This window comes from Notamacropus eugenii, chromosome 3, assembly GCF_028372415.1.
Source record: "Notamacropus eugenii isolate mMacEug1 chromosome 3, mMacEug1.pri_v2, whole genome shotgun sequence".
NCBI classification, from domain to species: domain Eukaryota; kingdom Metazoa; phylum Chordata; class Mammalia; order Diprotodontia; family Macropodidae; genus Notamacropus; species Notamacropus eugenii.
This window is the reverse complement of record NC_092874.1, coordinates 200,008,047-200,026,584: the sequence shown is the minus strand read 5'-3', so window position 1 is coordinate 200,026,584 and position 18,538 is coordinate 200,008,047. Positions and strand designations below refer to the sequence as shown.

General features: G+C 40.7%; 1 protein-coding gene across 1 annotated transcript; it reads left to right on the top strand.

Annotated features, from left to right (window-relative positions):
- The first annotated feature begins 3,267 nt into the window (after positions 1-3,267).
- On the top strand, positions 3,268-15,739 carry GABARAPL1 (GABA type A receptor associated protein like 1). The gene is made up of 5 exons (XM_072653955.1): positions 3,268-4,049; positions 10,343-10,421; positions 11,429-11,547; positions 14,156-14,217; positions 14,425-15,739. Exons 1-5 carry the CDS (start codon positions 3,960-3,962, stop codon positions 14,483-14,485), a joined length of 411 nt encoding a protein of 136 aa, XP_072510056.1. The 5' UTR covers positions 3,268-3,959; the 3' UTR covers positions 14,486-15,739.
- Positions 15,740-18,538: the final 2,799 nt, after the last annotated feature.

The window sequence follows — 18,538 nt, the reverse complement described above, 5'->3', positions numbered from 1 at the left end:
TTGATTCTAGGATATTAGGGCAGTTTGATAATTTCTTGAAAGATGATGTCTAGGCTCTTTTTTTGATCATGGCTTTCAGTAACCCACCTTTGGGCAATGCAACAGAGTCCTTTACCCAATGCTAACAAAGGGATCTCTGTAATCTCCTTCTGACCTCCTTACCATCGGTGGGCTGAGAGCTCCAGAAGCCAAGTCCATTGCCCCCAGGTCTGTTGCTTCTTGCTGAGGGGTTCTGCCTTTGTTGGACTGATCTCCACTCTCATTCCAGTATACCAGACCTTTCCTGCTGACCTTTTAGGTTATCTTGGGCTAGAAAATTGTTTCACTCTATCTTTGTGGGTTCTGCCATTCAGAATTCATTCTGAGACATTATTTTACAGTTGTTTGAATGGGAATTTGGGAGAGGTCAGGCAGGTCTCTGCCTTTTTTCTACCATCTTGGCTCTACCCTCTCATTTCCATATATATTTTTATATATATTCAAATATTCTATTTATCTCTATATATACATATATATTTCTTCATATCTCTATATTTTCTGCATATATAGTATGTCAGGAATAATTTTATTTAACATTAAATACTAACAGTATACAAGTCATTTCTAAATTGAAGAGAGAAATATTCAAATTGGCATAGTTCCCCCACGTCCTTAAACAAGTCTCACTTCCCAGAAGAATTTAAGGAAACTTTTATAGGAATTTTGAACAAAGAAAATAAATTTTGGGTTAATATTCTATTTCAACAGATGGAACATAGTCAATTGATAACCACTTACATCTTTCTTTGACCACTCCCCTCAAGTATGTATAGTCCTATCCCATGACCTCCTCCCCAGATCCATATCATAATTCTTTTAAATGGATAATAGGGGCACTACCCTTAGGTGAATTACAGCCCAATTGCTTCTGAGGGTTGGGAAGCTCATAGGTAACCTCAATTAAAAGTTTGGTTTTCATTCTTAATCAATTACTTTTGAATAGGGAGAAGCTTAGAACGTTTTTTTAAGACAAGAGAAATATTTTTTCTTAATACAGTTGGTGAAACTGACAATAAGGCTTTTATGCTTCTACAAATGCTAATGTATTTCTGACTGTATTTAGAAATATACAATATCCATAAATAAAATGATGAACATGTTCTACTCTGCCACGATCAGATCACAACTACATCATTGTGTTCATTTTGGGGTGCCGCACTTGGGGAGGTATTATAAAAAGCTGAGAGTTTCAGAGAATGGTAACCAGGACTGTGAAGAGCTTAACATTCATGTGATGAATTAAATGAGTGAAAAAGGATTTAATAAACTTTGCATATGTCAAATATTGTTCTAGATATTTAAGAACATAAATATAATGAAGTACCTTAGTCCTACCCTCAAAGCGCTTAAGTTTGAGGAATGTTTCAGGATGGAAAAGTATTATTTCTTAATATTTTCAGGTGAGAAAAATATAATGGGAAGGTAGAAAGAGGGATGAGGTTAGATGCAGAGGTATAGTTTGGAAATGGCCAGAAAGTGGCATGATGGCCCGTTTTCTCGCAAAGTGAGTTAAAAGCTCGATACATGCCAATCTGCTGAGTGAACCTGTAATGGCTAACATGGAGATAAGGATGCTTGGCAAACATCATAGCTGTCTTTAGGTATCTGAAGATCTGTCACATGGTAGATGATTTGATTTGCCCTTTGGGGCAGAACTACAGGGAATGGGTAGGAGTTGTAATGCGGTAAACTTAGCCTTAATGTACAGAAAGACTTTCTAACAGAGATCACAAAGTGGAAGGGGTTGCTTTGGAATGAGTTGAAGAAAAATATTAATGACTATAATTTTGTTTTAGCCTCAAGTCTTTCAGAAAACAAATTTTATTCATTTAACATTATTCTAAATCCAGTCTATGCGTTAGAGAAAGAAATGACCAAATAAGTAAGCTCCCCAAACCCCATTCCTTTGGAAATCTGTCATCAGACAACTTGAGGTAACAGGAGTCTTGATTAAGGAAAAGGACACAAAAATATTAAAATACAATTTTGGTTTAGCATCCTACTGTATCAAATAGAACAATAGTCACTTAATAACAACCCATTTCCTTCCTTGACCCCTCAAGAGTTCTCCAGGAGTAAATAAAAGGAAACACCCTTTAATCAAAATCCTAATCCTTTCAAAATGGGAACACCAGTGATCTTAAACTGGCCAAGTCAATTTTTTTGTTGTCCTAAATTGGTTACCACATCTAATCCATTTACTAAGGCCTTAATTTGTAGGCTTCCCCTAAAAGGAAAAGTTTGAGAAGGGTTTTGGCTGGAAAATATTATTTTTTAATATTTTCAGCTGAACTAAAAAAAAGAGGTTTTTAATATGCTTCCACAGATGCAATCAGTTCCCTATCACTGGAGGTCCTTAGGCAGAGAGGCAGGATAACCACTTAATTGGATTTGTGGGAGGAATTCTTTCTGAGATACATGGTGAACTACATCAAAGGGACATTTCAACTCAGTTTCCAGTGATTTACAATTTTAGGAGTGATTGGCTTTTCAGAAAGTTTCTTCATAGGTCAGCTAAAGCAAGTCCTCGGTCCCCAAGCACCACTGAATCTGAAGGCAGAAAAACCCAGTTTGAATTAGAGGCCTACTAAACGCCATTTGACCTTGGCCAAGTCAATTAATTCTTCTTGGTCTCAGTTTCCTCATCAGTACCATAAAAATAATAATAACTGCACCATCTGCCTCCTAGATTGTTGTCAAGGGAACCATGCAAAGGAACATTTTAACCTAAAGCTATTTAAATCAAATCTTTTATTAGTCTAATGCTATGGAATTTTGTGATGCTGCGTTTATCCCCCTGGTTACCTCCTCTCCCCAATTCGGGCCGGTGGCTGCTGACAAGTCTCTTGGCAGACAGTAGTGGGTAAGGCCCAGTTCATCCTCATCACATGATTTCTGTTTTTCTTTCTTTCAGCAGTGAGGCCTTGCAACACTAGTGATTCTAAGAGGAGGGTGGGGAAAGGGCTGGAAACGAGGTTTGGAAGAGTCCACTAAAAGGGAAATTCTACTCCAGCACCTTAGCCTCTCTAAGCCAGGATTGCATTTTTCCTCATTCTCTATCCTTCTAAAGCCCTTAGTCACCTTGTTTATGTGGTTCCTCAGTCTAGTAATTTGCAGCTAACAAACAAAAACAATACATAGAAGTGCGCAGGCAGAATCCCTGGGTAAACTGAGAGGACCCTCAGAAGAAAGGCCGAGAGAACACTTAAAGATTTCTGTATCTGCCCCACACGTAGCAGGTCTTCCACTCCCACCTCCTCACCCCTCCACCCCTTACTTCACACCCCCAACCACAGCCAGCCACCCCAATGTGCTTAGAAAGGCTGGACTTTAATCTCTGGTAACTGCTCCTGGATTCAACCAAAAAAACCCCACGACGAAGTGGAGGGGGAGAAGTACGCATCTTTGGTACCTTGCCTTAAGACATTCCGTAACGAAAGAAACAAATAGCGTTTTAGACCATACGAGGTTTTGATTAAAAAGATTTGGTGAAGGATTTTTTTAAAAAGGAAAGTTAATATCGTGGGCTCATTTGAACAACATTTTCGTTGGCCCCCGGTTCGGAGTCAGCACCGGGACGGGTCTAGAACATTGTGAGGGAGGGAAGGGCGGAGCTTTGTGACGTCACAATACCAGGCTTGCTACTGTGTTGCCTGTGTGTTCCCGGCTCTTCCAAGAACGCTGCAGGATTTCCCCACCCCCACGCCGGCTCTTTCTCCACCTCCCAGCCCGGGCCAGCCGGGGCCTCAGTTCTGAGCGCTCTCCGCGGACTGGTGGAGCAGAGCGGGCAGGGCAGCAGAGGTTGGCACCGCTAAGGCTCTTCGTATTGTACTTCGACCGGGAAAAGACAGACTCGGCGAAACCATCCACTCCGCTTAAGCCAGGCCCCCCAGGGGAGATCGGAGACGCTGCGGAGCATCATGAAATTCCAATACAAGGAGGATCATCCTTTCGAGTACCGGAAAAAAGAAGGGGAGAAGATTCGGAAGAAATACCCTGACAGAGTCCCTGTGAGTGGTTTGGGGGCCTGGAGAAAGGGTGGGAGGAAAGGAAGAAGGAGGGGGAGGGGATGGGGACGCGACAGCTCTCTGACCTGAGGAGCAGGAAGGGTCCTTGGAAGACATTTCGTCTCCAATTCCCTAATAATGTAAACTGGATATCCCTACTGATGACATCCCGCACCCCACCGTTAGTAGCAGAGGCATAGGGGGCTTCTAAACTGAGCATCAGCAGAGAATGTGTGTTGTTGTGAGTCTGAGGAATGGGGGCAATGCACCATCACTGCCTTGATACGTGCGTGTTCGGAGATGAAGCCCAGTGACTCAGGAGTGCGCCAGGTGCGTTTGTGTAGGTGGTGCTTGTGTTCAAGATGCGGCGCTCTTGTGTGAGAATGGGTAGGATGGGGTCTTTTCTTGACTGCATGGAAGAACGCCAAGAGAAAGCTGTTGATCAGGGTGGCCACCATGGCGATGGCTCTGCGGCTTCGCCCTGTTTGTTTATGTCCTTTCAAGGGTTTATTCAGCTCTGGTTCCATCTTCGGGCTTCTAGACCTTTTGTCCTTGGAATTAATTGGGCGGGGGAAGAGAGACATGGGCTCCTTCCTCTCTTAAAAAAACACAAGACCGAACCGGCTTGGCAAACAGGGGCATAATATCTGCGCAGCAACCAGTTTGCTTCATCATCCTTGGCTTTAGAATTAACGCATGTTAGGGGGAGAACAGCTTTTTTCTGGTGACTGTTTTGCCTTTGACCAGACTGACTTGTCACAGAAAATGCAGGAGTTGGGGGTGGGGAGAGTTCTTCTTTCAGCTCTAATTTATCATATTTTCTGTCCCTAACACCCTGCTGCGCCACCCCCACCCCTTTCTCTGTGAGGGAACATGCTGCGCCTCTGTGAAAGTGGGACTGTTTGGATTTGGGGAAAAACAGGTTCATATGGAGGTAGGGTGGGGTAGAGGGAGCATAGACCATAGAGTTTGGGAGGTATGGGTGCAAAAACTAGAGGTATGGAGAGGAAACAAAAAGAATCAATGAAAAATGTTTTAGTGCTTTACCCAGGCCCTGCTCCCTGCAGAATAATTGAGGCCTTATTGATTGACATTACTGCTGCAAAATTTAGAAGTCAGTTAATCCAGGATGGAGATCTGGAAGTAAAGATAATGGGGATATGAGGCATTTATTTTTATAGCTTTTGAGTTCCTAATGTAACAGCTGAGACCTTCTTAAGACTGACGTTTCTCCAAGCAGACTAGTTGAGGTAGGTTTGGAAACAAGGTAGGCCATCTTGCCACATCTGGATCCAGTTATAGAATGTCAGTCACCCTCTCAAAGGAGACTAAGGAGGTCCCCTTTCCAGTCACCTCCCACATCTCCTGCAGGACTCACTGGTTAGTATTTGGTTAGAGGGAAAAGATGACTGAGTAAACAAGTTCTCTTCTTGACTTCTTTGAAGCATGTGACATTGACTGTCCATCCCTTTCTGGAATTTTGTGACACTATTTTTGGCTTTTGTTTTATTATTGATTCTCCTGCCTTATCCACTCTCCACTTATCCCCTCCTGCATGTCTCCTAACTTCTACACCATGCTCTTTAACTTCTCTATACATTCTCTTATGCTACTGGGGATACAAAGGCAAGTGATATAACCTTTGCCATCAAGGGAGACAACATAAATAAGTATACAAAATAAAATCAGTGGGGGGAATGACACTACCAGTTGTGGAAATCAGGAAATGCTTCCTATTGAAGGTGGAAATTCAGCAGAATTTTGAAGGAACATTTTATAAGACTGACCAGGTGAGATGGGAGTGCATTCCAGGCATGAGGGACAACCAATGCAATGACATGGATTTAGGAGACATAGTTTCTTGTGGGAGAAATAGCAGTTTGACTAGACTTTCCTTTAGCCTGTATCAAAGGAAGTCTTGATTTATTGATGACCTCAGTGGCCTCAGGCAAGTCATTTAGCCCTGTTTGCCTCAGTTTTCTCCTCTGTACAGTGAACTGAAGAAGGAAATGGCATACTGCTCCAGTATCTTTGCCAAGAAAACTCCAAATGGAGTCACAAAGAGTCGTACATGATTGAAAAAATGACTGAACACATGGTGACTCCCAGATCTCATAAAGTCTGAATCTCTCTTGATCTCCAGTTCTCCATCACAAACTGTACTGTCTCTTTGATATTTCAAACTAAATATGTCCAAAATGTCTTCCTTTGTCTTCCAAACCCACCCCTGTTCCTTCCAAATTTCTCCCAATCTAAAGGACGCCATCTTTTCAGCTATTTTATTGTTGTTCAATCTCATCTGACTCTTTCCCTGACCCCATTTGGGATTTTCTGGGCAGAAATACTGAATTGGTTTGCCATTTCCTTCTTGGAGGAAACTGAGTCAAACAGGGTTAAAGTAACTTGCCTGGGGTCACACAACTAACTATTGGTGTCTTAGGCCTGATTTGAACTCAGAAAGGGTGAGTCTTCCTAACTCTAAGCCCAGTACAGTTGCTATCCAACTACCCATCTTTTTAGTCAACCCAGGTTCATAACCTTGAATCTTCCCCTTTCCCTCACCCCCCTATCCATTCTGTCATTATCTTTCATGCTTATTGGCCTTCTACAATACCTTTTTCATCTGCCATCTCTCCATCCTAGTTCGTAACAGTATCAGCTCTTGCCTGGATTTGAATAGCCTTGAAATTGGTCTTCCTACCTCTAGTTTCTCTTCACTTCACACTGGAATCCAAGTGATTTTTTTTTAAAGTTTGGATCATGTCATTTCAGTCACTCTGGTGGTTCCTATTATAACTCCAGAATCATATCCATGGATGGGGAACCTGTGGCCTCCAGGTCACATGTGGCTTTCTAGGTCCTCAAATGTTGTGCTTTGACTGAATCCAAACTTCACAAAACAGATCCCCTAAATAAAAGGATCTGTTCTGTAAAACTTGGACTATGTCAAAAGGACGCATCCAAGGACTTACAGGGCCTCAGGTACCACACCCCTGATATATCTTAAATAACAACTTTGCCGAAATCGACCTTTCCAGCATTATTATACAGTACTCCCCTTCCGATATGCTAGTCTAGTCAGACTTACTTCCTTACACATAATTCCATTTATTTACCTTCTGCTTTGTTTACTGGTCGTCCCCATTGCCAGACCTCTTTGGCTCCAAGGTCATGCATAAGGGCCAAATTTTAAATGAGGCCTTTTCCAGTCCCCCCCAGCTGTTAGCAGTGTTAAACCCCTTGCCATCATCTTGTATCTATTTTTGTGCGCACGTGCATGCACACACACACACACACACACACATACGTATACACACATATATACACACACATGGTCTCCCTTCCTCCTTCCTCCCCCCTCCCTCCCTCTCCCCCCAATAGTAGGTAAGCTCCCTGAGGGGCAGTGTCTTGTTTTAACTTTTCTTTTGCTATTCCCAATGTTGAACCCAATGCCTTCACACTTACTAGGCCCTAAGTACATGCTCCTGAAATTGATTGATTAATCATTTTGCCCTCTCTGCCTTAAGCTGATATAATAGAGTACTCATTCAGGTTTTCAGGACTCACCTAATCAGTGTTGGACTTCATAGTTTGTTATCTCTCAAAAGAAAGGGTTGGGCTGGGTGACCTAAGGGCCTTTCTAGCTTTAAACTTATGAATCCCCTCATTTTACTGATGAGGAAACTGAGGCTCCAGGAGCATTAGGTGACTTGCTCATGGTCACAGTTATAGCGCATAGTCCCCAAGTCCTGATTAAAGTCTGATTTTTCTACTGTTAATAAGTGGCCTCACTTATTAGTCCTGTAATTTGGAGCAAATTCTCCCTGAAGACTTTCCTCATTGGTAAAAATAGAATAAAATTGGTTAGTCCCTTGATTTGTTAGGCTCTATACTTTCTTCAGTTTGGAGACCTTCATCTTTCGATGTTATGTCTGTGACTTAATAGCTGAGCCACTAGTCCCAGGGCTTTGTCCAGAAGAGATATAGTTCTGTGATATATATTACTATAATGTACCAGGTACTGTGCTAAGTGCTTTACAAATATTATTTCATTTAATCCTCACAACAACCCTTGGAGGTAGGTTGTTATTATTACCCTCATTTTACAGTCAAAGCAGCTTAAGACAGGAATGGGTTAAGTTACTTGCCCAAGGTCACACAGCTAGCAAAAGTCTGAGGCCTGATTTTAACTCTAGTTTTGCCTGACACCAGACCCAGTGCTCTATCCACTCCACCAAACATGTCCAGGAAGTCATGGTGGCATGAGCCCTTTATACCAGTCTTAGAACCTAAATATTAGTATATTCTCATTCATATAGCACTTTACAAAGCATTCTTTCCTACAAGGGCCAGTTAGGTAGTGCGGTGGATAGAGTACTAGGCCTGGAGTCAGGAAGACTCATTTTTCTGAGTTCAGATCTGGTCTCAGACTCATACTATGTGACCCTGGACAAATCACTTAACTCTCTTTGCCTTAGTTCTTCATTTATAAAATAAGCTTGGAGAAGGAAGATGGCAAACCACTGTGGTATCCTTGCCAAGAAAGCCCTGTGTGGGGTCACGAAAAGTCTAAAACAACTGAACAGCAAAAATGATCACATTAGCCATTCCACAGGATCTTTTATATGTTATCTGGGTCTATTTTCCACTCAGCCTCCCCAGTAGAATTCCTGGCATCTGTGTTTAGCCTGGAACGCCAACCAAAAGCTTGAATTCCCTCTCCCTCAGAACCATCCAAGGAGAATAGAATGAGACTATGGGGATGAAGGATAGATAACACATGCCTTTTTCAACACCAGATTTTGGGTTTCTTCATTCTCCAGCCATTTTTATGGTCTCTAGCCTGCCTCCTTGCCCTCTGTTATCTCAGTGTGATTTGTCCTGCCATTTCTTTCCCTTAACTGAAACTAGCTCCTGGGAATCACAATGAAGCCTGCCTTTTGACTGGGATGCACTTTGTCATTCTTTGCAGTCAGTGAATAAATAATTTATTGTTTCAATTCTCCATTTGAGTAACTTTGAAGGAATTATTTCCAGAAATTTGGCCCACCTCCTCCTCATCCCTGGTTTCTTATCTCCAATGTGCTATCCAATATACTAAAAAAATCTGATCCCTTCCATTCTTCACTGGTTCTAAGCATCTGACTGTCCTTCAAGAGGCCTTTCAGGATGCCTAAGAGAACTTTTTTGATTATTCCTCCTCCCCAAGTCATTATGTATTTATTTCATATGTTCCCTGTATTTAGTTTTCTGTGACTGACTTGTATTCCCCCCAAATAGAATGTAAGCTCCTTTGAATACCAAGACAGACTCCCTTTTGTATTTGTGTCTTCCTATCTACCGTAGCATCTAGTGCATAGGAGGTTTTTAATAAATGTTTGTTGATTTCTTCACATAGAGTTATGCCACTTCCCACCCACACACTTTTGCAGCTTTTCTGTTTTTTCCTTTCCTTTTGAAATTTTTTTGGGAGGTAGTTGTGGTTAAGTGATTTGCCCAAGGTCACACAACTAGTAAGTGTCTGAGGCTGGATTTGAACTCAGGTCCAATGCTCTATCTGCTGTGCCACCTAGCTGCCCCTTTTCTTTCTGCTCCTTGGCCTTGGGTCTTCCATATTCTCGTCCTTATAACTGATCTACTGGTTCCTTTCTTGTGTTTATCTCTGTAACATTTCAGTCTAACTCACATCTTAGAACACAAAGTATGGGCATTTGGGGAAAAGGGAAAATGAAAATAGAAGTGTTAAATGGAACCTGTTCTCTTCAGTTTGCCTTGCTAGGGAAACTCACCTAAGATTGCTTCATTATGCCATTTTCTACTAAAGGTTTTATTGTTGTTTTCAATGCGAGAAGATAGGGACATGGATATTAAGGAAAACCAGAGGAAGGCCAGAAGGAATCATAAACACATAGGACATCAGAAGCTTACAAGTTGAATTTATTCTTCCAAAGAAAAGCAAGTTCTGTGTAATGGACAGAATCACCATTTCATGTACAATTCTCTCCTGCTGTACAGCATATACAGAAATGCTCCTTTTATTTAATTTTTGTTAAATTCTGAAGAAAAATGAAATAAAAGTCAATGCTGGATGAACAAATGTTGGGCTTAGCTGATAGGGATTAGTTTTGAACTACATTTTTCCCTTTAAAAATAAATGCTTTCCTTATAGTGGATAAGTGGGGAGGGAAGGACGGAAGACAAATATTCAGAAATTAAAGTGATATGAAAACAAAATGTATCAACACATTTTAGTTTTTAAAGTCTCATTTAAATCTCTCCTTGTATCTCAATAACAGGTAATTGTGGAGAAGGCACCTAAAGCCAGAGTCCCTGACCTGGACAAAAGGAAGTACCTGGTGCCCTCTGACCTTACAGGTAATAAACAGTCAGCATCCCTTTACCTTCTTGTAAAAAGTTGATCAATTTTTCCTGGTAAAGAGATTACATGGGAATGGAAAGCTGGAGGAAATATACTGTATTCTTCAGACTGAATATTCAGTTTGAAACAGAAGGCCTCATAACATTTGTCCCTAAATTGTCTCCAAAGCTATTTGGTGACTGAAAGGCCATCATTTAATTTCTTTTGCCTCAAGTGCCTATCCAGCTGACTAGAAGCACTTAATTATTCTTAGGAATCAACCTTGGTTGCAACATTGTGCTGTGTATTACAATTATGTAAAAACAGACCAATGGAATTCAATTTTATGTCCCACTAAGTGGACTGGGAATGCTCATCATATTCAATTTGGTGAATTTCCTCTATGATGTAGAAGAATTTGCCCCCAAGATTAATTGTAGATTTGACTACTAGGCTTCTATTTCTTTCCCTTCTATTAAAGCTTCATTCCCTACTGCCATGGTCTCTGAGCATAAGTAGCCAACACAAGTAGTATTATTGTCTTAAAGATTTAGATTTGGACTTAAATAAATTACAGGGAGCCATCATCTGGATTCATATGTTAAAACTGCTGCAGTGATCAGAATAACATCTGCAAAGCAAGTCAGTTTCAAGACCTTTGGCGACATTTTTTATTTTCTCTCTGAAGCTTAAAGACTTTTATTGCTAATGAGTGTAGCAAGTGATCAGGTTTGCAACTGTACTTCAGGTTTGACATTGTAGGCCAGAAGAGGTGGCTAGGAAGAAGGTTCAGGTGATTATAGTAGGACATGAAACCAGGTTCCTCTATTTTGGTGGGTTTGGGGAATCCAGGAATCAATAGGGGACACGTGCTCTGAAGGCATTTCAAAGACAAAGGTAAGAGGAGATTTTGCCCCATTATTGTCTATAGATATTGTCTATAGTATACTGTGACTTCTTATGCTTCTGTCAGTGCATTGCTTGCTGTGTCCCCATCTGAAACTTTTCCCTTGCCTCAATCCAGTTGGTCAATTTTACTTCTTAATTCGGAAGCGGATCCACCTTCGACCGGAAGACGCCCTTTTCTTCTTTGTCAACAACACTATCCCTCCTACTAGCGCTACCATGGGCCAACTTTATGAGGTAATGATGATGCCAGTATGAAATATTCCTTGTCATCTGCGGAACTTCACATTAGTTATCTTTGTATCTCCTAGAAAGTATGAGGAAAGGCATGGGGGCGTGCAGTATCTTACAGTTTGAGAGGCAGAGGCCCTGATATAAAGTGCCAGGCTTTCTACAGGACTTTGAGAAAAAAGGCATGGATCATTAGATTAAGCTTTTTAGTGTTTGCTTTCATATTCCTCCCTAATTATGGGTTATTTCCTTTAATGGCTTTACCTTTCTTTTAGTTGTTAAAGGTCTTAATATTTATCCCATTTTGAAAAATCATTCTTTGTTATTTAATAATCCATCATTGAGTCCTAGAATTAAATGTAGGATATAGTTTAGTAGAGAGCCTTCAACTAAGTCCAAAGACCAGCCTTAGCTATGCTCTGATTCCTTTTGTGACATTGGAATCTGAATCTTAGATACCCCATTTGCAAAATGGAGAGAAAAAACCACCTTTCCCTTCCCCTTCATCATAGAGGAACTTTTCATGAAATAGAGGATCCAGAATGTATATCTTAGTATCTGAGAATTCCAATCTTCCCCTCAGTTAGTATGTGATAGTCTGTGCTCAAGTGCATTGTTCAACAAGGAAGGAGCTTTTAGACTAGGAGTCAGGAGACATGATGGTGAGGACAGCCAGTCTCTCTTTAGTGCTTTAAGGCTTCATTTGTGACCTTAGATAAGTACCTTCACCCCTCTGAGCCCCAGTTTCTTTATCTATAAAGTGAAACCTGTAGTTGATGTATTTTTTTCCAGCTCTAACATTCCATGATTCTCTGTATTAAGGAAAGAAAATGAAACTTGTCCTCCAGAAACCCAGAGTCATCTTCTCCCATCCCTGCCCTAAGCTTTTCTGCAATTGCTACTAAAGCATAATTAGAAAATTATGAAAGATATTTTGCATCTGTTTCAGTCAGGTGTTAGATGGCAGCCAATAAATGACTGAACAAAGTACAGATGGCCTCATCTATAAAATCTTTGAATTTTATAGATATAATTTTAATTTAAATTTTTCCTGATTATCTTTTATTTTCATATCACCTTATTTTATGAAAATATCTTTTTCCTGTTTCCTACCCAGAAAAACATCCTTTGTAACCAAAAAATAGAAGAAGAAAAACAAATCAAATAAAACTAATTAGTATAAGTAGCCAAAGTGCACAGTATATGAAATTTTCCATAACCATACTCCGTCGCTTTTGGTAGAGGGAAGAAAGTGCATTTTCTCATTTGATACAGTTTTATCCATTTATAAGCCTTTGTAGACATTTTAGAGTTATAAGAATCGCTGGCTCTTCCAAAACCAACTAGCCTAGAGAAGATAACCCTTCTTCTGTTGACAAAACTGTTTAAGAAAGCCTTAAGGGAAATTTTTACCCGTTCTGCTAGTGGGGAAGTAGTAAATCACACTCACAATCCAACGATTGGATTATCAAAAAGAAAAAAAAATACCTTCCTTTAGGGGAGAAAATCTGCCAAGAACAATTTTCTTTATTTAACATTGTAAATCCAAGTGTTAATAACTTAAAAGAACGATATGACTCAGCTTGCATAGTTTACTCCCCAATGTTCTCGGACTTCTCAAATTGAATAGAATTAACGTTTATAAGAATCTAGAACCATGAGAAGTTTGTAGTACATTTAAATGCAATTTTGAGTGAACATTCCAGAATAATAGTCACCTGATCTTCAGCTAGATCTGTTCAGTTCTTTTCTTGACTCCTCTCAGTACTGTATCAATACCATGCCCCTTCCTTAAGTGGATCATAGGTCAGACAGAAATGTGGAAAACAATGTTCTTAACTTGATCTAAGGCACTTTAGTGCTAAATACTGGTTCCCACCTTTCCCTGAGGAAGAGATCTTTTGTTCCGTGACCTACCTACTCTGCTATTAAGACAAATCTAGAAAGGAGTTTCAGACTAGAGAAATATTTATTCCTAAATATTTCTAATGGAAAGTGGGTTTTTAATATGCTTCCATAGGATCTACGTATATTAATTCATTCAGTCTTTGTTAATGGTCATAGTAATATGATTGAGAAAAAATAAATTCACTTGGCTTGGTCAGTTGTGTCATGAGATAAAGGGTTTGCAAACCTTAAAGCACTAAAATAGATACTGTCATCACCATCTAGTTGATTGAAAAGCCAGGACTAGAACCTTTGTCTCCTGACTCCTAGTCTAAAAGCTCCTCTGTGTTGAACAACAGACTTGAGCACAGACTATCACGTGCTCAAACTAGAAGTCGGCTCAATTTTTCAACATTAAAATAACCTACAAAAATAATTTGAGAATATGGCATCCAATAGGCATCACCTGACCCTGCTCCATGCCTTGCTAATGTCTTAGAGTTGTCACTTCTATTGGGAGATCAGGACAGAATTCTGACTGTAGGTTCATAAAGCTGGAAGGGATTGAAATCATCTAGTATAACCCCCTCTTTTTACAGATGAGGAAATTGAGGCACAGAAATGACTTGCCCTAAGTCACATAGTTCAAAAAGTAGATTTGATTCTAGGTCCTCTCGCTCTAAGAGTCCAGTACTTTTTACATCATTCTTGTCCTCTTTTGCTCTAGGACAACCATGAGGAAGACTATTTTCTCTATGTGGCCTACAGTGATGAAAGCGTCTATGGGAAGTGAGTGGCAGGGACCAAATGGATGGGAGCACCTGGACTTGGGGGGTGGGGGAAAGGGTGTGTGTGGGGATTTGGGGGTGGGCTCCCGCCAGAGAGGAGGCTGAAACCTAAGACAACTGGAAACGCTTAACCACACACCATACACACACGAACACCATCATTTGTTTACCTTCTCATTTGCTATCTTTTGCTACTTTCCTGGCCCAGGAAGAAGGCATTGCAGGACAGAGCTGCTGGATTGGCTGGGGGAAGTTTTCGACATGTATGATTGGGAAATGGGATGGCACCCCTCCTTCCTGCCTTCTTCCCACCCTGCGAAATTAGCCTTTGTTGTGCTGGATAGAAGGGTTGAGGGATGGGGGTGTTGATAGGTTGTTTTCAGATAGTCTATCCAGGGGGAACTTCCCTGGGGGGGTGGGAAACTCAGTTTAATACATTGGTAGGAGGGGTGTGGGTGGGAGAGACAGAAGAAAATGCTCTATAACTACCCCAATATTTCACCAAACTTGTTTTTATCATCTCTCCTTGGCAACATCTCTTCCATAGTCCTGTGGGCTTTATCCTCCCCCAATATCCCTAGGTATCATTCTCCGAGGGGAATATGGCCCCAGTGTTATAACCACTATTGCCTGGCTTATTGGGCTTGTGTCTCCAGACTTCACTTAAAAGAGAATAAAGACATGGAGAATGGGAGATAAAGGGAGAGTGTCTGCTCCTCTATGTCTTCTATGGAGGTATTGGGCCAGGAGCTTGCATCTGTCCCACCTGATGTTTTCTTGTCCTTCTAAATTGAGGGCCAGACCTGGGGACCAAAGAGGAAACTTGTTTGACATTATGACCCTAGAATATAGGACCTCCTTCACCCTCCTGTCTAACTACCATTCCACTGTCCCAATGGAATGTCCCAATGATGGTGAAATCACTAAGGGAATGTGGCTGTCAGTTCTGTGGACTTTGGAAAGGAGGGTAGGCTGGATCTATCACTAAATTGAATTTATGGAGAATCTTTGTCCCAGCTTTTTTCTGGGTACCTTTTAGTACAGAACAAGAAGCCCTTTCTGCCCTGGACTTAGTTAACCTTGAAACATTCCCAACTGTAGGTGGGAACTTTACCTATCATTCCTATACCCCACCATTCTGGGTACAAGGAAAGGTAGAGAGGAGGATTAGCTCCCTCCTAGCATTCTTGCTCCCATGCACACATAAATGGTTGATAAATTCAGCTCCCTTGTTCTATATTCATTCATCAAAGCTGCTGGTTAGAAAGTTCTGGGTGTCTTGATTTATTTTGTCAGTTTTGATTATTTTTTTCTCTTTGGGGGAAAATGGGGGGAGGGGGGTAGGCAAAGAGGTGTTGAATTCAGCCATTTAGTTCCATCTTTGCTTTGTTGGAAACAAACCTGGTTCCCTGTGATGGGGAGATGCCTCTCTTTGTCAGTTGTTGTGCTAGCTGCAGGTTCGTGTGTAAATGAAGTTCTTGCTGTGGGGCAAGGAAATAAATAATTGCACACTTTAAGATCAACCATGGACTCAGAAATGGTGTCTTTCTTTAGCATGTGTGTGGTGATTGGGTCAGTTGTCAAGGAACGGTGATTCTTAATGCCTTGGAACATGGATGAGTGTTGGCTTGTGTGGATGGTAAAAGTGTATGTACATGTTTACAAACACTGCTCCAGGCAGGAAAGCCTGCCTAGAGGTACACTGAGGCTTAAGTGGACAACTCAGCAATGACATGGGGAGATGTTTTGCATTAAAATTTTAGTAAGCACGTATTGTGGACATATATGGTCTGAAGCCACTGTATCCTACATTCCCAACTAACCCTATTCTCTGATCATGAAATGGCCTAAGAAGGCCTTTCCCCTCCTCCTTCACTAGTCGCACAGCAGCCTGCAACAGCCAAGTAACAGAAATGGAGAGGTGTAGTACAATATATGTGTGGCATCTACTTCTGGTGCTTAGTGGGGAGGGGTTAACTCCTTTATGGGCATTGTTTATCCCCTCCTGAACCTTAGAGCTCAACTCCAGTTTACTCACCGTAGATACCTAGTGGGCTATCCTTCCCATGAGACAAAATAAGTTTCAGTTTTAAATCCTTTATAGTATGCCTTCACCAAAGTTCCACACTAATGCCTCATCATGGAACTTCCTGGAAGTCTTCCTGAACCTGGTATGCAATAGAAAGGGTGTTATTCAGGGACAGATTAAACTCAGTTCTGAGGTTCCTTCCAACTCTGAAATTCTTTAATTCTTACATTGAGGAAAAAAACAAGGTGTGTTTCTCCCTTTAAAGATTTTCCTATGACTAAGAAAAAAGAGGGAGAAATTATCAGTATTGTTTTAGGGGATTTATGTTATAGGTCAAAATAAAGAATGTCTTTGCTTCTATCAGATATCTAATTCTATTTCCTGTATTTGAAATAGCAGAGGGAAGAAGGCACATTTCTGCTGGTTAGAATTCCTTCTTTTTTCTATTGAAGTGAAGCACAGGTTTCATTGAACCTAGAAAATGACCAGTGAACCTAGAAAAGCTTCAAGTGTAGGACTAATGATGAACTGTCATTGAAGGATCAGCCTTGATTCAGAAGGAAATACTCATTAACAGCCACCAGGGGGCAGTGGTGGTGGTCTGTTTGTGTGTTTGATTAGACAGAGAGAGTGTGATGAGGGGTTGTGTTGGGGGTAGAAGTGAGAGAGAGACCTCACAACCCATGCAAATCATGAAATAAGTTTTAGAGGAAATATCCACATAAGTCATGGATGTGAAACGTTGAAAATACAGAATGAACTGCCCTTGAGGCTAGAAAGAATGACTCAAGTCCTGTGCCTATCATATATTGGCTGTGTGACCCTGGGCAAGTCACTTAATCTCAACTCTCTTAAGACTGCAAATTGCAGTAACTAATACAGGGAATATCTGCACCTGGAAGTTCCTTATACCAATGAATTTACACATCCATTTAGTCTTATTATATTACATTTCTTGTGTGTGGTATAACATTTTCTTCCCTGAAACAGCTTATAAGGTAATGGGAAGTGAGACATGTAAATTTTTACTTTAGCTTCTTATCACCTCTGCTGACACTGTCTTTAAAAGGGAATGGAATGGGAAGGCTACAATTTTAACTCATCTGTGAATGGTCTGTGAGGAGAAACTGAGGGAAGAGAAGACTAACAAACTTGCTGAGAGATGGAGAAAGAATATGAAGAGGCATTTCCTAAGACAGTGATGTTCAGTCATTTTTCAGTTGTTTCTGACTTACATGTCAGTACTAGAGTGGTTTGCCATTTCCTTCTCCAGCTTATTTTACTGATGAGGAAACTGAGGCAAACAGAACTAAAGTGAGTTGCCCACGGTTACACAGCTGGGCAACAGTTTGAGACCAAATTTTAACTCATGAGTTCTCCAGACTCTGGGCCAAGCGCCACTAGGGAAGGTAAGATAGTAAGTTACATTATTCCTTTGAAGAAACCTTGAATTGTCAACCTGAGTAAGCCTATTTGAATTACATTCTGGAACTGGTTTGCTGTGATCTTTCTCCTAGTTGATATATTGTAAGTAATTATCCTTTATAATTTGTTACATTGTTAATAAATTATATAGCCAGCAACCTTGATCTTTCTCCCAATTGATATATTGTAAGTAATTATCCTTTATTATTTGTTACATTGTTAATAAATTATATAGCTAGCAACCTTGATCTTTCTCCCAGTTGATATATTGTAAGTAATTATCCTTTATTATTTGTTACACTTAATAAATTATATAGCTAGTAACCTTGATGCTTAAGTCTGAGATTAGGAGGTTTAAGCAGAGTGAAAACTTTCAAGTAAAAGATGTTTCTCTGGTTTATTTCATAAGTGGTGTTTAATAAACTATGGGCAGTGTTCAGAACTGTTTGACTAAGAGATGTTGCAATTTTAGTAATTTATGAGGGAATGTCAAAACATACCTCTTCATAGTCTTAGAACCCTGGATCAGAATAAAGTCATGAGTCAACTGACAATTTTGGAGGTGAAATTTGGTGGAGCACGCCAGCAGTGTAGGAGACCTCCAGTGGAGGATGCCACCCAGTCCTCCCAACCGTGTCTGTTGATGCTAAACAAACAAATATCAAACCTTAATATACTTGTAGCAATTCAACAATCTCCAGCCCCTGCTATGTGCAAGACATGGCTTCCCTGAAGGACCTTGCTTTCTGCTGCTGAGGGATACATGTACACAGATACAAGAGTACAAGGTAATTTAAAGGATGGAATGCTAAAAAATGAAATAAGAGAAGGCTTCACAAAGGAAGTGGCCCTGGAGGGAGAGGGGGAA